Source organism: Rattus norvegicus, chromosome 1 (genome assembly GCF_021556685.1).
Source record: "Rattus norvegicus strain SHRSP/BbbUtx chromosome 1, alternate assembly SHRSP_T2T, whole genome shotgun sequence".
NCBI classification, from domain to species: domain Eukaryota; kingdom Metazoa; phylum Chordata; class Mammalia; order Rodentia; family Muridae; genus Rattus; species Rattus norvegicus.
In genome coordinates this window covers 245,175,547-245,202,500 of record NC_141534.1, presented here as the reverse complement: position 1 = coordinate 245,202,500, position 26,954 = coordinate 245,175,547, and the positions used below count along the sequence as shown (strand labels likewise).

At 39.4% G+C, this 26,954-nt stretch overlaps 1 protein-coding gene and 1 long non-coding RNA gene across 13 annotated transcripts in view; one reads left to right on the top strand and one right to left on the bottom strand.

Moving 5' to 3' along the window:
- The window catches only part of Kif20b (kinesin family member 20B), a 55,372-nt gene extending 40,728 nt beyond the window's left edge, over positions 1-14,644 (bottom strand). For 6 of the 8 annotated variants that reach the window (XM_087565192.1, XM_087565214.1, XM_087565203.1 and 3 more), the window contains exons 1-10: positions 14,575-14,640; positions 12,772-12,919; positions 9,680-9,766; positions 9,484-9,600; positions 8,564-8,702; positions 6,077-6,261; positions 2,332-2,368; positions 1,678-1,902; positions 1,059-1,170; positions 1-33 (exon numbers count right to left, since the gene is read on the bottom strand). The exon at positions 1-33 is cut by the window's left edge and continues 39 nt beyond it. In XM_087565192.1, coding sequence (XP_087421318.1) covers positions 1-33; positions 1,059-1,170; positions 1,678-1,902; positions 2,332-2,368; positions 6,077-6,261; positions 8,564-8,702; positions 9,484-9,600; positions 9,680-9,766; positions 12,772-12,918 — 1,082 coding nt within the window. In that variant the 5' untranslated portion in view covers position 12,919; positions 14,575-14,640. 8 annotated transcript variants of the gene reach the window in all.
- Positions 14,645-14,817: 173 nt separating this feature from the next.
- LOC102549070 (uncharacterized) lies at positions 14,818-24,556 on the top strand. Of its 5 annotated transcripts, XR_015648180.1 has the most exons (7): positions 14,818-15,028; positions 15,359-15,402; positions 21,122-21,214; positions 21,632-21,750; positions 23,123-23,189; positions 23,681-23,779; positions 23,874-24,556. It is a non-coding gene; the product is annotated as an uncharacterized LOC102549070 (long non-coding RNA). The 5 variants fall into 5 exon arrangements; XR_015648193.1 differs by lacking the exon at positions 21,122-21,214 and having other exon boundaries at positions 23,684-23,779; XR_015648188.1 differs by lacking the exon at positions 21,122-21,214.
- The last annotated feature ends 2,398 nt before the right edge of the window (positions 24,557-26,954 follow it).

Here is a 26,954-nt window from a genome sequence, read left to right as displayed (position 1 = left end):
ATCTGTAATATTCTAATAGTGAATATGCTGTGACTAAAGAGAGAGGACACAGAGACCAAGTATTAGCATCCCACTCTGCCAGAGACAAGCTCTAAACTGCACCTCTTCACACCAGTTTCCCTGTCATCCGCCACAGATACGCTGCTGCACCTCCCTGCCAGACACGTCAACCCCACACACCACTCCCAGCTACACCCACCAACCAGCTCGCATCAAGTCAGCACTCGCCCAAATCCCCCAAACCTTCCCCTCTTGACACTCCAATTTCTATAAATTATTAATAAAATCATGTGTAATAAGATTCAATACGCAGCTACTCCTGGGGATAAATCAAACAGATCTAAAGTTCAAGGCAGCCTGGGCTACTGAATGGGAGGGACCCTGTTTCAAAATAAAAAGTAAACCGATGGCTGGAGATGGATGTAGGTGAAGAATGCGTGCCTAGTGCGTGTGAGACCTGGACTCCGCCTCCAGCACTCCAGGAACAAACAGGACTGTCCTGGCAGAGGCCATACTATTAGTGAAGTCGCTGGCATATATAGATAGCTACATTCTTTGAAAAAATACCTAAAGCAAAGCATAAATCTGCCCCATACACACTACTGTACATGACATTATCACACCATGTCCATATCAATGTAGAGACAGGGCATTTCCTTAAGAGAAAGAATTTATGCATTTCACTGATAAAGTTTACTGTGTCTCCTACCTCCAAACCCCACTCATCAAACATTCTTCCTTAACCCCCTGAGAGTACGGCCTGAATCATTTCCAAACAGTACATGTTAGGATAAGGCATAAAGAAAACGCCACCATGATAAGCAACTGGGAAAATGATCCAGGGCACTGACATTTACAGAAACATCCTGCATTTTAGAAAACCTAATTAATATCCCCACACAAGTCAACTGGTACTTTTATCTACAGGTAGTTTTCATGCCTACAAATTCACAGTACATTTCAGAGACCCTACTGGTCACATCCACCTAAAATTAGCTCTTACATTTGCACAGACGACTGTGCCGTCTCAGGAGTATACACAAGGGTTCAAGACTTACCTTCTGCTAGAAGCATTGTTCAGTTTTGTGAAGGCAACACTCTGATGCTTCACTCCTAGTTTTAAGAGTCTATATGCTTCTTTAGAATCAGATACCTGGATCCACTGCAGATCTTGACAAATAAATAAGATACGCATTAGTTTAGAAAATGTAACATTGTGTTCCAGTATAATCGTCACAAAGTATTCTCCTAGTAGCACATAGTCTTCCTTCTGGTCACACATCCTAGAGCACCAACTGAAGCTGTTCCTTATTCCACAGGACATGGAAACCTGGGCTATAAAGATACTTAGTACTTAAGTTCCGCAAGCACACATGAAGGACTAGCAACGTTGAACAGTTCCAAATACAAAGTAAAATACAAATACAAGGTAAATAGTGTAAACATTCTATCTCCAAGAATATAATTTACATTCAGGCAAATCAATCAGGCTAGACCCTCTTTTATTCAATTATAATAAACATAACAAAATATACTTCCAAAGCATAAACTCATTTTCTTTCGGTTAATAATGGATAAAAAATTAATTAAAAATTTTTCCCTTTTTATTCCCCATAACTATCACAAAACCTAACAGGCAACTTTGGAACACTAAAATTAAAATGGTCGTTAACATACCTTTTATAAAAGAATAGCCCTTTACATCTTGGGAAAGGCGTAGCATTTTTCTCTTTTGCAACTTAGAGGACACAGGAACAAACAAATCATAAATACTTTCATTGTAAATCTCAAAGAAAGAAACCCACACTGAATATTTTATATTATCCACATTGAGACTAGATTGTTCACAATTGTTCATGGTTTCTTCAAATTCTGGTATAGTCAAAGAGTTTGTTAAGCGTCCTATAACAATAAAAGGCATAAAATTAAGACCTTGGCTAAGTATGAAACAGAAATATATAGATCACGACTCCTAAAATCTTTAATCTCTTTACCATCTATCTCCATTGAAACATTTTAGGGATCAAACAAATGTCTGTGGCAATCAAAGCTTAGTTTCTTTTAATCATACTTTTGAAGAAAGAATCAAATACAAATTAATGCAACTTACCAAAAAAAATAAGAATAATTCTCTAATTCTAATTCTCAATATTAAAGTCAGAGTCAGAGAAAATACATGATACTAAGTGTAAATGAAACCTTACAGCTACTCACAGTTCATACAGCTTTGAAACATTTTGTAGGTACTACATGATCAAAAAAATCAACACTGTAAGTGATTCTGAAATTTCAAGACAAGCAAATGAACGTAAGTGAGAAAAAAATCCTTACCACAAAGAATGTCATAACTGTCATTATGTATGGTAACCTAAAAAGAAAGAGCAAAGTTTAAAAACACTTTTTGTTAAAAGCTAAATAACTAAGAGTTTAATCTCCAATCCAATTAAGCTACAAACTCATAACCTTTCAAATACTTAATTCATTGATTTCTACTTATACCTTTTTACCTAAACAATAATAAGAAATTTGGCAAAGTATCAAGTAAGAATACCTTGTTTTATATCTGCCAACCAGAAATAACTGCAAATATATAAATATGCCCATTTAATTATTTTCCCTACATTTAATTTATATTGTAATATGCTCTTATCTATAATTAAAAATTACATATAAAAGCTTGATAGATGTCTAATATAGTTGATATACAATGACTTGGTTTGGTTTGGTCTGGTTTTTTGAGGCAGGTTTTTATGAACCCCGGGATGGCTTCAAAGTTGCTAATATTATATACCACAGGATGCCCTTAAAATTCTGATCTGCCTGCCTCTACCTCTTAGTTGCCAAGACTACAGGTATATGAACCACGCCTAGTTTTATGCAGTGCTAGGGCATGAACATAGAGCTATGTGAATAGTAAACAAATACTAACAAAGAGCCACATCCCTACCCCTTAAACTTATTTTTATTTCTTTCGATTCCAATTTGTGCTATACATATACCTTTGGGTGTGGGGCTATCCACTTAAGCATGATTGACTGTTTATGGAACCCACTCTTAAAGAATACTGGTTTTCCTTCCCCAAAAGAGACATTAATTGTCCACAACTCCTCTGGTGGGGGCTCATGAACCCCCTTTCCCAATTGTGCTAATGTCTTGACTAGCTTAATCTTATTCAGGTATCCATTCTGATGTGAACCGATGAGTACAGAGGTCCTGTCCACCATGATGTGAACCGATGAGTACAGAGGTCCTGTCCACCATGATGTGAACTGGTGAGTACAGAGGTCCTGTCCACACTGATGTGAACTGGTGAGTACAGAGATCCTGTCTACACTGATGTGAACTGGTGAGTACAGAGGTCCTGTCCACACTGATGTGAACTGGTGAGTACAGAGGTCCTGTCCACACTGATGTGAACTGGTGAGTACAGAGGTCCTGTCCACACTGATGTGAACTGGTGAGTACAGAGGTCCTGTCATATCCAGAAGATATTACTTCTGGTCCTCTCCAAACTTTGGTGCTTATCATTTTTCTGTTCTCTCTTTCAAAATCGGTCCTGCTCTTTGGAGAGGAAGGTGTAATAGAGGTTTGTATTGTAGCTAAGCATTACACTGACACTTCCTCTCTGTTCTTTGACCAGCTGTAAGTATGAAATAGGATCTAGGATGGAGTCAAAACTGAACAGACAGCTCACTTGTTAAAGGCATTGGCTTCTGTTGCAGAGGACCCAGATTTGGTTCCCAGCACTATTATGGCTCATAACTACCTCTAATTCCACTTCTAAGAGATCCAAAGCTGCCTTCTAGCCTCTGTAGGCACCAGGCACGTACATGTTATACATACATACATACATACATACATACATACATACATACATACATACATATCCTCATACATAAAATAAAATAGAAGTCTTTAAAAGTATAGAGGTAAAGGAGGATCTCACTGTGTTCTCCAGGCTGCCACTAAATACCTGGACTCAAGAAATCCACCTGCCTCAGGATCTGGAATAACTTATAACTACAGGCACATGTTACCAGACCAAACTGATGATTACTCCTAAAGTCTTAAAGAGGAAAATCATTACTATTTTGAAAGTTCTAATTAAATCAAATTAATAGCTTTTAATCTTTAACAGTGAAAATATCTGAAAACTTAAAATCTAGAAAGACAGAAGATAAACTCATTTGAAGATTCTTTGAAACAAAGTATGATCTTCCATAAAACAGTCCCCTCCATAGCATACTATGTATTCATCTTTCTATTTATCAGTCTGTATTATGCTTTGAATATTCCCACTAAGGTTTATATCAAAAAGTAATCCCCATTGTGAATTAAGAGGTGATAGACTAGGCACAGTGGTTCCCTCCTTAATTTCAACACTGGCAGTTAGAAGCACGTCTTTGTGAGTTCAAAGCAAGCCTGGTCTACATAGCAAGTTCCAAGCCAGAGCTGCAGTGAGAGCCCGGTTTCAATTTTGAGGGGGGAAAAAAAGTGATTAAATCACAAGGGCTCTGGCCTCGTGGATTAATCCATTATTAATCAGTGGATTAATGGTTTATCTCAGAATCAGTGAGCTATAAAAATCTGTTTGGCTCTGTACCTGCCATGTGAGCACTAGATCACCTTGGGACTCTGTACTAAGTCCCCACCAACAAAAAGGCCCTCCCTAGCTGAAAATATTGATAACTTCCTGGATCCCGAATCAGTGAAATGGTTAAGAGGATATAGGTACTTGTTGCCAAGTCTGAAGCCCTAAGTGAGATAGATCCCCATGGCCCAAACAGTTGAGAAAAGAGACTTATCTAAGTTTTCCTACAACCTTGACAGAACCAGATACTGTGTTGTATACATATTTAATAAAAAGCAAAATATACAAAAGAGAAGCCAATGACAGTCTAGAAAAGTTATAAGCCATTACTAATGCATTTAAATCTTTTGTGTGTTTTGCTTGATTGGCCTGAGTGTCTCATACATGCTAGGCTAGCCTTCTACCACCACACAAAATCTCCAGCCCTTATGACTTATTTTAACAAATGAGTTCTTTAAAAATAAAACGAATAAATCAAATGGCAACAAACACCTGAAATTTCACAGGAAAAATTCTAAGGTACGCAATTACCTCGTTCATAAAGAAACAAAAACAAAAGCTGAACTGAGACCATCGTTTAGGCGTCTACCTACAGACTAGTAAATCAGTCTCAGGGCCAAGTAATCCCAACACCAGGGAGTTAGACAGGCAGACTGAGTCTAGGGCAAGCAAGGCTGTATAGTGAGATTGTGTCCATAAAAGGAAGAGAAACTGCTCACTCTTGAACTCAGTTTAGAGAAAGTAACAGGAAATATATTTGAAATGGAACATCTACTCACTGAAGCACTGACTATAGTAAGTTCACCAATATGAAATTAGTTTTTAACCTAATTTTTTTAGAGGAAATAAGTTGACCACACAAACTTAACTGTTAATAGACACAATGACAGAGTACTAAGAGATTTAAGTCAGGTTAAATGAGAAACTAGGTTATGTTTAAAAGAATAGTATTTCACTTCTATATAAAAGAAAACTGTATTCTGTATGTAAAATAGGGGAAGCAAGAATATAGTTCAAATAACCAGTATCAGAAAAGTAAAATCTGAAGGTTCTACATATGTGTGTATCATTCAGAGACAAAGCTCTTTTGTCAGGCAGGTGTGTGGTGCACCCAGTTAGTGTAGCGCCCAGGACACGGAGGCAGGAACATTGCAAATTGAGGTCAGCTAAGCTAAGTAGGGAGCCTGTTATAAAATCGCTTTTCACTTCTTAGCCTTTTCTTTAAATTCTTTTCTTTGTATTATTTTCAAATTACTTCATACTTTTTCATAGCATTTCATATTTTCAGATTATAATACTAATTTATAACAAAAGACCAGTATCATTTACTAGTATTGCTTAGTATTGCTATTTGCTGCCTTACATATTTTTCAAAAACAAAAACTAGCATGAACAAAACTAGATTATAATACAAGCTAAAATTATCCTGAAAGGTTAAAAACATTTCATGAGTTTTATATTTTATGTACTAAAATACTGGTGTACCTCTTTAATTTGTCGCAGCAATGTATTTTTGTTAGCACTTTCCTCTTTCTCTTGATCAGATGACAACTGTAGGTATTCTCTACATCTATGTGGTTTGAAGCTCATCTTTGTATAGAGTCTTTCCTGAAGACTATCAAACAATACATTCAGTGTTCTAGGCAGAATGCCAATGTTTTCTTCTGTGCCTATAAAAGAATAGGACAAAGGCAACTGTTTTGGATTAAAAAAGCTCCTTTTACACTATTTAATAAGCAACAGAAAAAAGGAAAAGTGCAAGAAGTAAAGGAATTATTCAGGTTTCTATCATTTTAGTCTTTACTGTATTGTCAACATACTCTGATTCAATACCCAAAAATTTTATTCAGATCTAGCCCTAACATAGTTTCCTATCATCCTTAATTACACAAAATAAAAGTAGTTTCTCATTTATGCCGTGCTTAATTCTCAAAAGCATATCTTATTTTTTAACATCATTTTACTCTCTATTATATGTATAAAAAAGTTTATACATATATTTGAATAAAATACCATCAGCAATATATATGGGACATGTTTTAAAAAACTGAGAGCATCCATGTAGGATGATGTCATCACGCAGGTGTAAGCAGGTACAAGACAGAACAAGGTCTGTCTTTGGACAAGAAGGAAGGATGGGCAGGAGGAGTTTTAGAGAGAGGAGGAGACTGGAAAGGAGGCAGAGGAAGCCACAGAGAAAACATGGAGGCTGATAGTTAATTAAGATTCCTCTCTGCACATTTACGGATTGTTATGAATATTCTTTAGGGATGGATGTGTGCAGGGCTTTGTATGTTTAGGTGGGCAATTATATCTTATCAATTGGATCAGAGGTTATTTGTTGTGTGTTCTTTCATGTGGTGATTTAAGTTTAAGAGATGTGGCAGCTGGAGACACTAAGCCACCACAGATTCTGGCATGGTGGCAACCTGCCTTGGGAACTAGATGGGTAAGATTGCTGCCAGGCTCAGAGAGAAGTCACGGGCAGTGTGATACAGGATGGAGCAAAGCGGGTGAGAGGTTTTGCTGACTGAGATGAAGATATCTAACAGATACCTTGGGGCACTGAGGTGCCAGATCTAGTGTAGGCTAAAAGAAAGCATTTCTTTTTTTAATAATTTCACAGCAACACATCCAGATAAGATGGCTATCTAGAAGCTGTCTCTGTGTAACCAGGCTGAGAGGGAGAGTTAAGACAAGAAAATGATAGAAAACAGCTGGGAGGTGGTATAATTGTAAAGTGCTTGTCCAGCAAAAGAAGGACATCAGTGTTCAGGAAAATAAGCCAAAGGTAGAAATTAAGTGTATGTGTTTCCTCTCCTATGCAGATCTAGATTTAAATCCAGAAAGAGAGTTCCCTAAAGTAGGAAAAGAACTGTGAGAGTGAAGAAGAGAAATGAAGGGAAGAGAAAGCAAAAGCGGGGCTAGAATATATGTAACTATGAAGATATGTATCATATATCTATGATATATACATGCAAGCAGAAAGACTACTGAGAGGAGGAAGGAGACGAGAAAAGGAAAGCATGGGGCGTGAATAAAGTAGGGGACGAGAAAACAACATATAGTGACATATATACACAAAAATGGCAAAATGAAACCAATACTTTCATTTTGTTTTCTGAGATAAGGCCCCATTATTTAGCTCTGGCTAGTTTGGAACACATTACATAAGTGAGGCTGTCCTGGAACTCAAAGAGCAGCCTGCCTCTGCCTCCTAAGTGCTAGGAATTAAGGAGTGCACCAATACCTCCAGCTCCAATACTCTCTACATTAACTTGTTTTTAGGTCTTAATAACATACACATATAAACAATATTTAACACTCAGTAGGCTATGTTTGTATATTTATTCATATATTGTGGTCATCTGAATAGGAATGGCCTGGAATGACCCTCAGGCTCATGTTGAATGCTTGGACCATAGGGAGTAGCATCATTAAGAGATGTGACCTTGCTGAAGGAAGTGTGTCACTGTAAAGGTGGGCTTTGAGGTCTTAGAAGCTCAAGACGGCTCTCTTCTTTCTGCCTGCTAAACTGAATGTGGAAACTCCAAGCTCCTTATCCAGCACCATGTCTGCTTGCACACTGTCATGTTTCCCACCATGAAGATAATGGATTAAACCTCTGAACTGTAAGCCAACCCCAATTAAATACTTTCCTTCATAAGAGTGTTGTGGTTATGGTTTCTCTTTACAATAATAGAGGCTCTAAGACACAAACACACACACACACACACACACACACACACACATATATATATATATATATATATATATAAAATAATTAAAGAAAATGAGGTCATGAATTGGAGAACAGAGCAGATATAGGAGCTAGGGAAGAAGAAATGTGATTATATATAGTAAAATATTAAAATTAAAAAACATGGACTATATGATGGAAATATTACTGTATAATTGGGAAAATACTAAATTAACGGTTCTTTTTCTTTACTAGTCAAAATAAATATTTACCTTGAAATGTATATGTTTTTCCAGAATTGGTCAGCCCATATGTGAAGATCAGTCGACTGTGCCCTTTTAAGAGGTCTTTTACTGGCTGCATAATGCAACCCTGAAAGAACTCTTTCTGTGAAGTTTCGGGTCCAAAAACCTATGAGACCATTTTAGGATATAGCTTGTAAGAAAATTCATGTTCCAAAACTATTAAACATTACTTTTGAAATATTTATTTAAAATAGGTATCATATCTCTACTGTAAAAGTACACTGACAGGTATTTAACTGCTATCATACAAATGTTTAGGAGAGAAACTTCAAGGCTGGCAGCAAGCCTAATAACCTGAATTAAATCTCTGATAACCACACAGGAGAAGGAGGAGAACAAAGAATCCTGCAAGGTTCTCACATGCAAGTCACACACACCATGGCATGCATACACAGGTAAGAAAAGTTAACTAAAAAATAACTCTAAGATAGAAATCTCACACACCTGGTTGGTCAATTTTTTGAAGTTTGAAAAAATATTTTTAATTAGAATAAAACAGGCAACAAAATAATTTATGATCAATACAATGATTTACTCACTTCACATTATATAAATGTACAGACCTCAGTCTTAGTTTTTAGGGGACAAAAAAAAAAATCATCACAAAAGACTGAAGTTCTACAACCCCAAAGCATAAATTTCATTGCACACAATTATACAACTGAACAAACCTAAGCCAAGTCTCACTCTAGCAAAAAAACAAAAACAAAACAAAACAAAACAAAACAAAACAAAAAAAAGCCATGAATTTGAAAGAAAGCAAGGAGACAGTGCTGGGTGTACCTTATAGATGGAGTATGTGCTTTACATGTGCAAGGCACTCCCTTAGTCTACTACATAGCTCCCTCACACACAAAAACTTCCTGTTTCCCAGGGTACTTCCTTACCCTAGAAAAGCTGAATTTCTGTGCCATCTGTCCGGAGCTCTTCTCACTTAAGTGGCCAAGGATGCTTTGAGGGTCTTTCAGCAGAACAGTCTGTGAATCCAGAACTTGCACACAGCCCTAGAAAACATGCCCACGATAAGAACTGCATTCGTGAATGAAAGCGAAATATTAAACTCTAACAAAATTCAACACAAACCTCAGCCTCGTGTCCTTTTTCCGACTGTGTAAATGGTCTTATTCGAAGACAAACCTGGAGGTAATTTTTAGATTCCAAACTGTTTGCCTACAAAACAAAACAAAACCAAAAAGTTTTTAAATAGAAAAGTACAAAACATAGCTTTTCAGAGATTAACCATCTTCCTTCAGCTGACTGTATAATAATCTACGGAATTTTTATCCAGTCACTAACCTGTGTTGGCTCTGTTTCTAAGTGTTTCTATAACCAAGGTCTTGCTATGTAGCTAAGGCTAGCCAAAGAATCACAATTTTTGTTGGTGGTAGTGTTTTTTGCTTTGTTGGGAAGGGGTGCCTTGGCTAGCATGTGGACTTTAGAGGACAACCTTTAAGAGTTGTTCCTCTCCTTTTCCTATATGGGTCCTTAAGGATCAAACACCGATGGTTAGGAATAGCAACATCAGCTATTCCCATGAATACATGCCCCAGCTACTAAATTGTGATTCTTGTATGGGATTATAGGCCTGCATCATTATATCCGGCCACCACTACATGTTAAACTACTTTATATGTTTAAAAAAAGGAAACTGGGCTTAGCAGTGGTGGTGAGAACCTTTAATCCCAGCACATGGGAAGCAGAGGCAGGCAGATCTCTGAGTTCAGGGCCAGCCTGGACTACAGAGTGAGTTCCAGGACAGCTAGGACTACATAAAGAAGAGAGAGAGAGAGAGAGAGAGAGAGAGAGAGAGAGAGAGAGAGAGAGAGAGAGAGAGAGAGGAAGAAGAAGAAGAAGAAGAAGAAGAAGAAGAAGAAGAAGAAGAAGAAGAAGAAGAAGAAGGAGAAGAAGAAAAGGAGAAGAAGAAGAAGAAGAAGAAGAAGAAGAAGAAGAAGAAGAAGAAGAAGAAGAAGAAGAAGAAGAAGAAGAAGAAGAAGAAGAAGAAGAAGAAGAGGAGGAGGAGAAAGAAAAATGGGAAAGGGTTGCAGAGATGGTTTAAGGATTAAGAATGTATAGTGTTCGTGTAGAGGACCTGAGATCAATTTCTAGCATCGACACCATCTGTAACTAATTCCAGGATCTGACTGACACCTTCTTCTGACACCCTAAATCACCAAACAGGCAAACACTGATATACATGTAATAAAATAAATTTTACAAAACAAAATCAAAACCAAATCTGAATGTTCCGGGTATGCTATCACACACCTATCATCACACACCTTTACTCTGAAGTAAAGCAGGAAGATCAAAAATGGAAACCTGCAAGATACACACAAGTTCAAGGCCAGTCTGGGTAACTCAAAAGATCTTAGAGATATAGTGCAGTGGTAAAGTGATTGCCTAACATATACAGGCCATGGCTTTTATCAAGATAATTCAGATTCCTTAAAAATAAATAAATAAAAACCTAAAAACAGGTAACTATGAGAAGTTTTTAACCTCCATAGGTGAGGGGAAGGGAGAAGGAACCCAACTGTGAGAACTCAGTATGTAAGTTTAGCAGAAGGTTCAGAAATCAAGGTCATTCTCAGCCACATACAAGTTCCAGACTAGATTAAGTGACACACACACACACACACACCCTTCTCAAAACAACAAATCCCAGGATGCCGGGGGTGGGGTGGAGAGACTAGAGGGTGGCATGAGGGAGGGTTACAAAGAGAGACCCTGCCTTAAACTTAATTCACATAATTTATTAACTTGATAAAGGTTATTTACAAAAAGAATCATGAAAAAAAATGAAATAAAAATTTTAACTCAACACTGCACTAGAAATAGTCCTACCCAGTGCAATCTGAAAAGACAGAAAAAGAAAACACACCCAATTATAAATGAAGATGTCTTCTCATAGACACGAACATCTACCTACAAAATCTGAGTTACTAAACTATTAAAGTAGTTCAACAATGTAACAGGATACAAATTAATATGCAAATTCGATTATTATTTTATCTACATGGGAACAAATAGAGATTTATTTTAAAAAACAACACCATTCACAGGAATATAAAAAAAATTGCAAAACAGAAACAGATGAGAGAAAAGACCTATACACTGAAAGCCACAGAGTACTGCCAAGAGAAATTAAAGAGCCAACCCTAATAAAGACACAGCTTGTTCGGTGTTTGGAACACTCAACCCTGTTATGATGAATGTTTTTCAAACTGATACATAGATACAATGTACTCTCAATTAAACATTTTCTTCCAGAAGGCTTATATGGAAAAAACTGACATTGATTTTAAGCCTCATTTAGTAAGGTAAAGATGAATTACATAGAAAACTACTGAGCACCTCTGAAAAAGAACCTTGAAGTACATATGATCACTACCTGATTTCAATATTTATTTTTCATGCTTCAGGAACTGAAAGTTTCCTACTATCAGAAACATATACTGGTGGCACAGGTCAAGAATCTTCAGCTGAAAATCTCTGTAACCCTGCTATGCTATGATCCTATCAGCTATTTACTGGATTAGAAGGGTCTCTCTTTTTTTTTTTTTTAGAAAATTTGCATGACAATGGAGACACTGCCGATTCAGTTCCAGAACTTTGTAATATTCAATTCCAGAACTGTATAATAAAGTAATTATTACAACCAATTAAGCCACATGAATATTCTACTTTTAGCTTAACCAGGAGAAAGTATTTTATTATTTAAGTGTTTTCAAATGGCTACCAGGTAAGAATACATACATGCTAAGTTGTTTAGAGCCACTGTTTTGAAAATGAACTGTTCCTTATTACTTTTGCCCCAAGGCTCCATTGAAAAGCTAAAATACAGATGAACAGTTGGTGATATATGCCCTTGATTCCAACACTTGGGAGACAGAGGCAGGCAGACCTCTGAGCTCAAGGCTAGCCTTGTCTATAGATCAAATTCAAGGACAGCCAGGCCTACATAGAGAAACCCTGTCTCGGAAGAAAAAAAAAAAAACGAAGAGGAGGAGGAAGAGGAGGAAGAGAAGGAAGAGGAGAAAGAGGAGAAGCAGCAGCAGCACCACCACCACCTCAATACAAATCTGCTTTAAATCTAGAAAGTTTATGGAAACTGTGAAATAAACACATGTACCCTGGAGCACAATAACCAAGTGTTTTTCTTACATTGTACTTACCCCAGGGTTTGCGGCAACTAAGGAAAACTCATGAGAGAGATCAAGCTTAACGCCATCAAAATTGATTTCCGAAGGCCTTGCAATTGGGTCAGCACTAAAAACATAAGATGGTCTAGGCACTCCGTCTTGATTCAAATGAGATTCCATTCTGCAAGAACAGCAAGCAACCTCTTTAGGCAGCCTTAATAAATCAGTACATGAGCCACCCACAATTTGAAATCTACACTCCTGGGAACTTAGATGTAACTGAGTTAACAGACAAAACTCTGGGTTCCCTCCCAAGCATAAACAGGGTGTGATGGCATGGGCCTATACTCCCAGCACTAGGGAGGTGGACCAGGAAAATCATAAGTTCCAGGTCATTTTAACTACATAGGGTAGCCAAGGACAATCTAGGCCAAAGACCTTGTCTGAAAGAAAAAAAACTAAAAATAGTCTGGACAGGACAGCATGAGGCCAGACCACCTACCCCACAAGGGATAAGCAGGTAGATCTATGAGTTTGAAGACAGCCTGATCCACATAGTAAGGGCCGGTCTTAAAATAACCGACTAATTAACATAAAAAAAGTCTACAATCCAGTCTAAGCTGCTTCATTTACAGTGCAATGACCTATGAAAAGACAAAAGGCCAAATTATATTTATAGATCCTGAATATACTAATAACAAACCCTACCTATAGCGAACCTATGAAAAAACTATGAAATGTTCACTTGGCCTGATACCCTCCCTCCTCTCAGAAGTCAAATAGCAGAGAGAGCAAGGGGTTAATCAAGATCTTCTGCTATTGTCATTACTTAGTATCTTCTGAAAAATGTTTCCAACTAAATTTTAACACTTAGGACTAAGACTCAGTTATCTGCAAAATAAATTTCTATTTGATTTTTTTTCAAATTATAGGTAAAAAGTGAAATAATGCATATAAACTCTACATTTAAAATAAGAGACTTGGGTCCTAGCCAGTAGAGTGCAATCTGGATACCTGAGGCTCTAGAGTCAATGGTCAGGACCCCCCAAAATAATAATGATGATAAAAAAGAAAAAAATCAATAACTGACACATCACAAGGGTTAATCTGAATATGGAATAATGCCATCACTGAACTATTAAATCTGAATTGAACATCAAATCCCTATAAGGTAAACCTGACCGAAAAAAATTTAACATTTACATTTTTTGAATCCACCAGATGCACAATGCCAGAGGGAAAAGGACAACTCTCTCCAAACTTTTCAGAGAAACAGACGAACAATCTAAAGCGTCTAGCACAGTGATTCCCATTTTAAGTAAATGGGTATTCATCTAAATTGGTTTACTCTTCACGGCATGCTCAAAAATACAGACCAACAGAAGTGCTCAACTAAAACTGATTCACTTCCATTTTCTTTATATACACATAAAATCCAAATGAGCTTATTTTCTAGCCACAAAGTGACATTTAAAAACAAAAACCCAAAACCCACTGGATCCACTCGAAAGAGACCTTGTCACGTGACAAAACAACTGCTCACCTCCAGGATTCGGACAGCCAGGGGTTGGCAAGTCTTTTTCTGTCTAGCAGAACTAGTGCCTGTGATTCTAACGAGTACCTCCTTCAACAGACCTGGAAACCGAGGCCTACACAGATTAAAGTCTTGCGCGACTCAAATACCTGAAGGTTCGCCTCAGCCCCCACTTTCAGCAGCCCAGCTCCAAGACTACCGGCGTCAGGCACCCCGTGAACATGACAAGGCCGAGGCGTCGCAGCTTCAGGCCCTCTGTGCAAGCAGCCACCCTCCGAACCCCAAAAGCGTCAGCTCCTCACCTGCAGCAACCCCTTGTCCCTGCCCGCCTCCGCGAGCAGCACCAAATCCTCTCGGTTTTCAAATTCAAACAATGGCGGCTAGGCACCGCGCTGAACCCTGGGAGTGGGCGGGGCTTCCAGAGAGCCCTGGAGGCTGGAGCGGCGCGCAGCCCAGTTTCGCCTGCGCTTCCGGAAAAGACTTTCAAACCTGGGGTGGGGCGGGACTTGGTGCTCTGGGCGACCAATGGGGCGATAGCAAGGCGCGTGGGCTACCTGGCTTTGGGTTTCTCGGAACCAAATTTGGTTTGACCCTATCAATACCTATTCGGTACTCAGTTCTCAGGTTCCGTCCTCAAGACCCACAGCATGACAAGCTTCCACACTGTCTCCCGCGATGTACCCGAGAAATGGTGAAATAGTCACTTCCGAGCCTTGTCATTCACCGGCCAGAAAGGACTTGCGACCTGGGACCAAGGTCGTACTCCCCTCGAGTGATCCGCCCTCGTGTATGAAACATAGTTTTCCTCAAAAGATATTTTAGGAGCATTTCCTTCTTCTTTTTACCCCCTTTTGGTTTCTCTGAAAGTATATATCAGCTACCACTGAGAGACACTGCTTAGCAGTGCCCAAAATCTAAGTGCCCATGCATGCGTCCTTCTCTGCCTCCCTAAAGTAACCCTTTAAGTGCAGGACTAATTTACTAATACATTCATAGGAGAATTTACTATTGAGGCTAGACTCCACTTTGAATAAAAATAATGCTAACATAAATTGAGCATTTACCTTATACCTCTGCTGGCACTAGGTTTATGAAATGGATTGTCTGACTGGTCCAGAGGACCCTTTAAGGTAGGTGTTGCTACTGTCCCATTTTATACACCCTAAATAAGTAATGGGCACAAAAGCGAATGGAACTAAGATAAGAAGTTTTGTAACCTTGCTTTTCTGTGATCACATTTTCAGCTAGTTCACTTGATTAGAAGCATTTTTGAACACTTGCTGGACAAACAGTGTTTTTAGACCTTGATACAGTATTTACATTTCCCACCACCACCCTACCTCTGACTTCTCTCTCTCTCTCTCTCTCTCTCTCTCTCTCTCTCACACACACACACACACACACACACACACACACACACACACCTTCCCCACAAAATTATCAAATTTGGGAAGAACTAGTTTGGAATAGATAAGTGGATACAAGGCCAAAATGAAAAATGAACAATGAAATATAAATATGGAAGGAGAAAAGATTAAAATAGAAATTTTTTTTCCTTTCTCAGCTGGAATTTAAGTTTTGTTTTATAAACAAAATTCCGGTGTAGCCGAGGCTGGCCTCGGCCTCTTTCCAATGCTGAAATTATATGAGTGAACCAGTACTTTTATCTAGCTGAAAATCAGGTTCTAGTGGGCTTTGTCAATTTTCACTGCTCCTTCAGATAAGTCTATGCCCTGAATCCAGGTTTTCTACCGAACCTCACAGTGTCTTGTTGCTTTTGCTAGTTATCAATAATTCTCAGCCCTCCAGGGGGCACTTTTATGCATTGTTTTTTGCAAACATTTGGTGGAAATTCTCAATACACTGTTTTTGAGAGTGGTAGAGACAGTAGGTGAGAAGGGCGAGCACAAAGACAATGACTCTTTTTTTAAAAAAATAATTATTTATTTTATTTATAGTAAGTACACAGTAGCTGTCTTCAAAACACATCCAAAGAGGGCATCGGATCCCATTACAGATGGTTGTGAGCCACCATGTGGTTGCTGGGAATTGAACTCAGGACCTCTGGAAGCGCAGTCAGTGCTCTTAACTGTTAAGCCATCTCTCCAGCCCTTGGGGAAATGGCCAAGTCAGAAAATAATTACAAAAATACAACTGTATTGGGTACTTTAAAGGAAATTGTCTTAGTGCTCTAAGATTGTGATGGGGAAACCAGAGCAAATGTTTGATCTGTATCATCAAGGATCATTAGGTATTAACTAGTTAAGTGATATGAACATCCCAAGCCAAGGACACATGATACTTGGCACGAGGGGCAGGGAAAGAAAAATAATCCAATGGGGATCTCCTGTTATTTGGTTCTAACTCGCAGCAGCATTCCCAGGCTGACTATAAATGTTTTACACTTCAGCAGCATTCCCAGGCTGACCATAAATGTTTTACACTTGAAACATTCTTCCCCCGGGGCTGCTGGGTCAGCATACTCCCCTTATCGTTCTGCTCTCATTGGTCTCCTTTCTCACTTACTCAAGCTCTAAATTAAAGGAACAATGAGTTCTGAGACCCCCTACTCTTTCCTGTCTCATTTTCTACTTGAATAAGTTAATCAACTCTTATAAACGACATCATTATTCAGCTTCTCCAGAGAATAATTCTTTCTTCTTCTCAGATCTCACATCGGAGATCTAACTACATGGAAATATTCTATTACTCAGTGTGGTAGTTTGAATATGCTTGGCCAAGGGAGTGGCACTATTAGGAAGTGTGGCCTTGTTGGAAAAAGTGTGTCACTGTGGGAGTGAGCTTTGAGACCCTCCTCCTAACTGCCCATGAGACAGTCTGCTCCTGGCTTCCTTTCAATGAAGATGTAGAATAGAACTCTTGGCCCTTCCAGCACAATGTCTGCCTGCACACTGCCATGCCTCCTGCCATGATGATAATTGACTGAGCCTCTGAAAGTGTAAGCCAGCCCCAATTAAATGTCGTTCTTTATAAGAGTTGTCTTGGTCATGGTGTCTCTTGGACACCCACTTAATGACATGTGACAGATTGATTCCTCTAACATAACATGTTCAGGGTGGGACTCTGGATTTTTCACTATTTTTCTACTTTGTGGCATGCTGTTTTGCTTTGTTTCTTGGAGAAAAGATCTCTTTCTGCAGTGCATACTAGCCTGAGTACAGTCTTTGTGCCCATCCTCTCCACTGATGAGATTACAGGTAGGAGCCGTGAAGACTGGCTACTTTGGAACAGTGTTGAATTTTAAGATTTTTTTTTTTTGATTTATGTGTATGAGTGCTTGTCTGCATGTACTTGTGTGTACCACTTGCATGTGGGATGCCAATGGCAGCCAAAAGAGGGCCCCGGACCACCTGGAACTGGACTTACAGGCGGTAGTGAGACCTGATGTGGGTGCTGAGAACCAAACCTGAGTCTTCTGCAAGAGTAGCAAGGGCCCTTCACTGCTGACCCATCCCCCCAGCCCACCAACTTTAAGTGACATAAATATTCCTTTATCTTTGTCTTTTAATTTTATTTTATGGTGTATATTGTGTCTGTGAGTATACATGAATACGGGTATCCACAGAGGATAAAATCTGTCGTCCCTTTGAGCTGAACTTACAAGCGGTTGTGAACTGCCTGATGTGAATGCTGGGAATTGAACTGAGATCTACTGTAGCTCATAACCAACCACTGAGTCATCTCTCCAGGCTTCCTTTCCCTCCCCCACCCTCCAGCCTATCAAGGTCTCTCGTTGAGATCCTGAACTAAGGTTAGAATATGATCATATCGCTTCCTCGTTTAAAGCCTTTACACAGCTTTTAGAAACAAAGCTATTTAGTAGGATACAGTCATCCCACCCGTCTTTCATCTTCACAATTTCACTTTCCAAACATTCAGTTCCCCAGGGTCCTTTCTGTGGAATCATATTTTCACAAGCTGTCCATATACTAGTCATGCCTGTGCAGCCAAGTCCCCATAAGTTCCTAAAAAATGTGTGTGTGTGGGGGGGATGACCTAGATAGCCATATAAGGAAGCTTGCAGAATGGTAACCATAACCTCATCCACATTTTGGAATGGTAGCATACCTGAACAAGGACAGAAACTATAGAGCATGGGGCCCCTCCAGACCTCAGTCCATATGGCTGCTTAGTTGTATCCTTGGAAATATCCTTTATGATACATTGGTAAATGTCAGTATTTCCTTGGGTTCTATGAGTGGCACTGGTAATCAGTCGTTCCTGAAGAAAGAGTTGGAGGTGGCTGGTCTGCAAGAAACTCTGGAGATCCTACTTGTGGCTAGGTTGCAAGGGACTTTAGGGATCTGAAACTACCTACCTCTAGGAACATACTTTGGAATTAAATTAAAGGATGGCCCAGGGCTAGAGAGACAGCTGTGCACTGGCTGCTTTTACAGAGGACCCAGATTCAGTTCCTGGCAGCCACATGATTGATTGTGTTTGGAACACCTGTTCCACCGGAACAGGAGTACCCATTTCTAGTCAACTCTGGTCAAGCCCATACATATAAGCAAACATACATGCAATCAAAACACTCCACAAAAAAACAATCCTTTTTTAATATGACCCAGAGGAGTCCATTGATGGAAGGAGGGAAAAAAATCCCCACATACTTTAGAATCACAGAAGTGAACTGCTTTGTAAGCACATAGTAGGAGAAATGGACTAGGTTTTTGGGTCTTTTTTGGTGTTGTTGTTTTTTTTGGGTGTTTTTTAAGAAATTGGCTGAAAGTTTGCTGGGAACAATATGCTATCTCAAAGATGTAGTGAATCACTCTAGACATTATTTAATTGTAAAGAAAAAGTTGATCTTACAATGAAAAGATGTATTCAGATGCCTTAAACAAGTCCTTGTACTACAAATCTTTGGCATGAACCCAATCCAAAGGAAATAATCTGGAGGCAAAAAAAAAAAAAAAAAAAAAAAAAAAAAAAAAGGAAATAGGTTGGGAATTTAGCTCAGTGGTAGAGCGCTTGCCTAGTAAGCGCAAGGCCCTGGGTTCGGTCCCCAGCTCCGAAAAAAAGAAAAGAAAAAAAAAGGAAATAAAAGGTGAGCATTCTGCATCAACCACACGTTCCTTCAACCTGTTGGTGTCAAACAGGAACAACAGAAAAAGTGGAAGATTCTATAACCAGGAGGAAAAACATGAAACTTAGGAGCACTGTAGGGTTCACAGATCTTGAAAAGAAAAATCTCTTTTTATTCTTTTGAGAACTACAGACATTGTATTTTGATTTCCTGTATTATATTTTGAGCATGTTCTACTCCCTCCAATGTCCCCTCCCAGAGCCCCCACCTCTGAGTCTCTACCCACCCAAGTCTACAGACTCACTCTTTCTTTCTTTTTTAAAGCCAGAGTCCAATTGGTGCTGATTCTCTATGCTTGAATATGTTTTGTGACCACCCAAAGGGATGTGTCAGCACTACCGAGGGCCACACCCTTAAATAAGACTAATTCTTTTTTTAATAAAATAATTTCAAACAACATTTAATAAACAACCGAGACTTTTAAAATATGGAGTGTCTATTAGATGACATTGAATTGATTCTAAACAATGCATACAATAAGTTGGGGATTGTATTTAATAACATTAATAATACTCATTATTTTTTATTATTAATTTGAAACAAAGGCTCTGGCTGGCCTCCAGCTCACAAAGATCCTCCAGCCTCTGCCTCCTGAGTGCTGGAATTAAAGGTCTGTGCCACCATGCCCCGACAATTGCTTGTTTTTTAATGTATTTGATGGGCTATTAACCAATGAAGTATCACGGCAACTGCCATTCACCTCAAAAAACCGACGAAACTACATAAAACCAACACCAAAAAATATAGCTGTTGACTCTAGGTGAAAGATTCAGGGGTGTATATTATGTCATTCTTTCAACTCCTAAAAATAACTATGAAACTTTCCACAATGAAATGAGGTACTATAAAAAATAAGTCTGAACATCTAGTATGACGTCAGCCACCCTCTCCCCTCTTTAAGTAGGAAATTCACCTCTTCTGGGTACCTCAAACACCAGGTTCTTTTCTGGTGTTTTCCATACCTGAATTCTCATTTCCACATTCAGTAGCTCATTTTTTAGGTTCCTTTCGGTTCCCAGCAACCACATGGTAGCTCACAACCGTCTGTAATGGGATCTGATGCCCTCTTCTGGCCTGAAGACAGAGCCCTCCTATATAAGAAGGCCAAAATGAATACTTTCATTTTGGAGAGATGGCTCAGTCATTAAAAGCATGTGTGGTTTGTTTGTTTGTTTGTTTGTTTGTTTGTTTGTTTGTTTTTACAGAGAGCCTGAGTTCGATTCCTAGTACCCACATCACACAGTTCACAACTGCCTGTAACTTTAGCTCAAAAGGCTCTGCCTCGGTTTTGACCTCCTTGAGCACTCACATGTAGATATACATAAATAAATAATAATTTTAAAGTGTTTTTTAAGATGACTTTCCTAGAGAATGCTTTATTACCCCATGTTTTTATTTGCTGGTTTAATTCTATTTTATGTTGACCACAACTGTCAATCATAATACTTGGTTCTTGTCACTACCCTCTTATCTCCTGGCCACTGACGTATCGTCAAGGACCCTATGAATACATGCAATCAAATAAATCTTTGTCCATCAGTTAACTGAGGGCTGACGGGGTAATGGTGGAGGACCAAGTAGTGGAGAGTAATCAGAGATAAGGCTAGACCTGTAGCCTTAATCAGCTACTGACTAAATACTTAATTAAATAATTAGATACTGATGTGTATTTTGTGAAATGATACTGGGCTGTTTTAAAGAGGAAGACCATAAAATCCAACCTGCCTCTCTTTTAAAAGGTTAGACTCTGGAGAAGAACCGGTCAGAAGTCTACTACAGGGACTGGACAGATGGCTCAACGGCTAAGAGCACCACTAACTGTTCTTCCAGAGGTCCTGAGGTCGATTCCCAACACTGACAATCACTTGTAATTTTCTGGTTTGTCTGGAAACACACCAGCTACAGTATATTCCTATGCATAAAATAAATAAAAACTTTTTCTAAAAAGGCTATTCCAGCCGCCCCAGTAAGAGACAATAATGTAAACTTGGGAGATGGCAAAGAAAGTTCAGAGAAGACAGATTTGAGAGCCACTTTTACATTTCTCTCCCCCCCACCCCTTGGCTTTTTGTTTGTTCATTTTTGAAACAGTGTCTCTTTACATGTTCTAGCTGTCCTAGAACTCACTATGTAGACCAGGCTGGCCTCCAACTCTGAGATCTGCCTGCCTCTGCCGACCAAGAATTGGGATTAAAGGTGTGAGCCACCAATACCTTGACTACGTTTTTCATTTCTGTACCCATTACTAGGTTTTGGAGACACAGAGCCAATATGAGAGGAGAGAACATGTGATTTTTGTCCCTACTTCAAAGAATTTAATCTGGACATCAGCATAAAATTAAAAAAAAAAAAAAGAGAGGAGTTAAAGGTAATGACTTCCTGTCGGTCTGTTAGTGCAGGCTTACCTCTAAGACAAAAGCAGTCAGAAACGTTTCAGATTTTCAACATATATAAAGTTATGCATGGTGAGATAGTATGTTAAAGTAACTAGGGACACTTAAAGAGATGGTTCAGCAGTTTAAGAACATTTGTTGTTCTTACAAAAGACTCAGACTCAGTTCCCAGCCCCCACAAGGTGGTTTGCAACCGTCTGTAGCTCCAGTTCAAACAGATCCAGTTCTTCCTTCTGACCTCTGCTCACACCAGGCCTTTTGTGTGGATACATATATACAAGCAAAACACTCATAGAAAAACAGTTTTTTTTCAAAAGCTATATCAACAGTATACTGTAGTCTCTTTTGCAGTATAGCACACTGTTAGGTGTAGTGTCTTTTAATCCCAGCACTTTGGAGATGAAAGCAGGAATATTCAAAGTCTAAGGCCAGCCTGAGCTCACCGGACTCTGTCTCAAAAACAAAAGCCAGAAACATTTGATGGGGAATGTTTTTGTTCTCTGTGTACTCGGTTGCTGTTTGCTGTGGAGATCTGGGTGCTGTCAGGATTTTGGTATTGTCATTATTATGAAGGATTTCCTGACTTGGTGTTTTCTAAAACATTGCTCTCCATCACCTCTGACTGGGCAATAGAGAGCTGATTGGCCTACAGTTGGGAGGACAGTTAAGGGGGAACTTCCAGTCCCTGAGACAGTGGAGAGAGGAGAGAGTCCAGTCAAAAAAAAAAAAATGCTTGCTTTGTCCATTGACTCTAGCTGAGATTCCTGGCAATGAGAATTATGGATCCTGGAGTGGCCACCTCTGGTAGCCAGGCAGGACTCCCAGCGGAGGGATAAGGACACCACTCCATCCATCAAAGTTTTGACCCAAAATGTTTCAGGTGTACAAGATGTGCAGTGATAAAGATGAAGCAGAGACCAAGAGAATGGCCAACCAATGACTGGCTCAACTTGATACCCATCCCATGGGCAAGAACCAATCCCAGACACTATTTATGATACTGTTCTGCTTGCAGAGAGGAGCCTAGCATAACTCTCTTCTGAGAGTCTCCACCCAGCAGCCAGTGGAAATAGATGCAGAGACTCGTAGCCAAACATTGGATGAGTGTTGTGGAAGATTTAGGAGGATGAAGGGACCTGAAGGGGATAGAAACTCCATAGGAAGACCAACAGAGTCAACTAACCCGGAGCTTTGGGGGATCCCAGAGACTGAACCATCAACCACAGAGCTAGCATGGGCTGGACCCAAGCCCTCCATAAATATGTAGCAGATGTGCAGCTTGGTCTTCATGTAGGTTCCGAATAACTGGAGCAGGCGCTTTCCCTGACTATTGTTTCCTGCCTGCAGATCCTATTCCCCTAACCTTGTCTTGTGGGAGAGGATGTCGAGACTTGCAGAAACTTGATGTACCAGGGTGAGTTGTTATCCAAGGGGGCCTTTCCCTTCTCAGAGAAGGGAAGGGCAGATAGGGGGAGAAACTGGGGGTGGGCAGAAGTGGGAGGGCTGTGATCAGGATGTAAAGTGAATACATAAATAAATTAATGAAAAAGTAAAATTAAAGAGATTAAAGAAGAACACAACCTGTGTTACCAGAAAATTGAAAAGTAGCTCACAAATGAGATTCAACTAGCTTATTAGAAAAACAATTGTACCTCAAAATCAAATAAATGTTATTTAAGTTGAATATGTAAAAAGAAAGAAAGAAGAAATAAACAACTTACCATGAAGTTTTGCCATGAGACTGAGGCAACTTGGTTACAATCTCAGCATCTAATTCTAGTTTTCTAGGTATTTCCACATTTGTAGTTTTCAAAAATATAGTTTTGTTCTGAAATTTTGTTCTGAAAAACTTTGCCTAACTATTGCGGAACTCGGTTTCTGACTCTGCAGTTGTCTCTTTGACAGTAGTTGAAGAAATGAAAACTGTCACTCCTGCTGCTCATTCTAGTTCACAAGTCTTTACAGGCACACAAGACCTTGGTTCTACTTCACCTTAAAGAGAAGGTACAAAAGAAAACCACCACAAGTTTTTATGTGGTTTGGTTATAGTTATTTCAGAAAGCTGTCCCTAAACTAATTGTTTATACTGTCCCTGTAGTGAACAGCCAGATGTTTGCTCCTTGGAACATTACACCACAAGAAGAGATCATCCTGATTTACATAGAACGTTCCAGGGACAAAGAGTGGAGCAGAGTCTGAAGGAAAGACCATCCAGAGACTGCCCCACCTGGGGATCCATCCCATACAGACACCAAACTCAGACACTATTGTGGATGCCAAGAAGTGCTTGCTCACAAGAGCTTGATATAGCTGTCTCCTGATATACACAGATTCAGATGCTTGCAGCCAGCCAACCATCAGACTGAGCATGGGGACCCCAGTGGAGGAGGTAGGGGAAAGACTGAAAAAGTTGAAAGGATTTGCAAGCCCATAGGAAGAACAATAATATCAAGCAGACCCCCTAGAGCTCCCAAGGACTAAACCACCAACCAAAGAGTACACATGGAGGGACCCTATAGTTCCAGCCACAGATGTAGCTGAGGCTTGCCTTGCCTTATCTGGCATAAGGGGAGGCCCTTGGTCCTGTGAAGGCTTGATGCCTCAAATTAGAGTAATGTTAGGGCAGTGAATTGGGAGTGGATGGGTGGGTGTGGGAGCACCCTCATAGAAGCATGGGGAGGGGGGATGGGATAGGGGGTTTGTGGAGGGGAAACTAGGAAAAGGGATAACATTTGAAATGTAAATAAATAAAATAACCAATAAAAATTAAAAGAAAAGAAAGTTCTAAGCCAGCTACAGCTGCACTGTGATACCCTGTCTGAAAAGAAAAATAAAACAAAAAGCCAAAAATAAACAACAAAAAATCCAAAGCAATAATACGCTTTTCTTTTAAAGTAGGGAAAATTTTAATGAAGGAAGACTTATTGTGTTCACTTGTGGCCAAGTATTTTGATGCAAGAAAATGGATAGGCTTTTATGATCAAAGAGACAAGTGACATCTTTCCTCTGTCAATAAGAAAGTGCTTAGCAACAGTAGTGTTGAGCAACTGCAAGTCATTGCCTCGAGCCTCCTTCCTGCTAGCCTATGTGCCAGCTAGGTACAGAAGGGCACTCAGGAAGTGACTGCACTTGATGATCACAACCAAGTACAAAAGGACAATGTTGAAACAGCATGCATGTGTTCACCGGTCACCACAGATACAATGTTTCTTCCAGTCTTGTTACATTTGACATACATTTATTTTCTGGGTTTTCCACACTCCTGGAATCATACAGATGGACTTAACTGTCTTTATTACGCTCCCAACCCAAAATAACAAACAAACAAACCAAAACAACAACAGCAACAACAACAAAACCCTGCCCTTGCACCTAATGAGAGAGCAGAGAAAGACGTGGGAGTAAATAAACAGTCTTCAGGGTTTTGTAATAAACCACTACATTAGCTTTTGATAAAGGTCCAAATGAGTATGAAGATGGTGGGAATGAGGAAGAAAATTTGCTTCTTTCATAAAGTAATGCAAGAAACACAGACCAGACTGCAAAAGCCAAGTAAATCAAAAGTTGGTAAAGCCTGTGAGTTCTAGAAGCACCTGGTTTTTCAATGTGTAAAATGTATTTCGATTTTGGATTTAATAACTCTGAGTCACATTTAAGATTTACAATTTACGAAGCAGTTAAAAACCAATTAAATCATAATTAAACAAAAAAAATCATATTAACACACCTATAATCCCAACTCTCAAAGGCAGGAGGATTGCCAGGAGTTTGAGGCCAGTCTGGACTCTTTAGTGGATGTCAAGCCAGCTAGAATCTTTTTCTATTAAAAAAAAAAGTAAAGGCAAATTGGTGAGTGTAAATAATGGGGATGCTGGAAACAGGTCTGAGATAAGCTTTTTTTCTTCATTTTGCATGATTTCTCACTGTAAAGCAGTAATCACCAGATAAGCATCAAACACTCGAGTTAGTACAAAAAGGAAAATCAATACTCAATGACTTACGTTTAAACTCTCTAGTCTCATCTTCAGCTAGGTGGTTCACACCGTTAATCTCAACACTCAGGAGGCAAACAGAGCTCTGTGAATTCAAGGCCAGCCTTGAACTTCTATGTAGCAAGTTCCAGGCCCACCCAGGGCCTATCTAAAAGGAAAGAGAATTTTAAGATTTGCCAAGACATCTCCATGCTTGCAGCATGAGGCTCAGTTACTGTCAGCCACACAGCCAAGAATGTCAGATTCCTTTACTAAATAATATTCAGACTTTATTCCCAAGAAGTCTACATTGGACTTCTCCTGGCTATGACAGTGCCAAGAGAAATGGTTTAAAGGATGAATGATTTGGGTTCACAGGGATTCCAGTATATAGTCAGCTGACTCCCTTGTTTGGGGACCCAAAATGAGCAGAGCATCATGGTAGAAGGGTTTGTTGGCAAAGAGAGAGACAGACTCATCTCGTGATAAACAAAGAGAGACTGGCATAGAGACCAAGGCAAATACGCTCTTCAAAGATAGCCCAGGGGTCTACTTCCTCCAACCAGGCCTCACCTCCTAATAGCCTGTTTGGTTCTGGTTTTGGTTTTTTTTTAACAAATTAATAATGGATTAATCCATTGATGAAGGTATTCTCCTCATAATCTAATTCAATCTCAATGACTGGACCCATCAGCTGAGAACCAAGCCTTCAAGCCTTCAGCCTCGGAAGACACATCATCCATGAATCCCAGTGAATTCCAATTTCTTAACTTCAAATGTTTCTCATTTCCAGGAAGCACCTAGTCTCTAAGCTTTTAGTATTAGATTACGGACACGTAGCACTTATCTTAGCCAGGGCCATCTTATTCAGTTCTTCACATTCATTTTTGCCAATGATGTAAAATGCTTTATTTGTCTACTCACTACCTAGGTCATTTAAAATATTCACCCATGCCCAGCATTGCAACTCATGTCTGTAACCCCAGCAGTTAAGAGGCTGAGAACCCAAATCTGGACTACATATTGATATCCTACCTCAAAAAATAACCTGGGGGTCAGGAGATGGCAGAACTTGATGGCAGATAGGGGAACTTGACATGAAGCCTGATGATGAGATCTTGATCAGGACAACCCAGCTTTCTTCTCCACTGGAAAGCCTGGGAGCTTTTGTGCATGTGTGCGTGCCTGCGTGCCAGCCTGAGTATGTG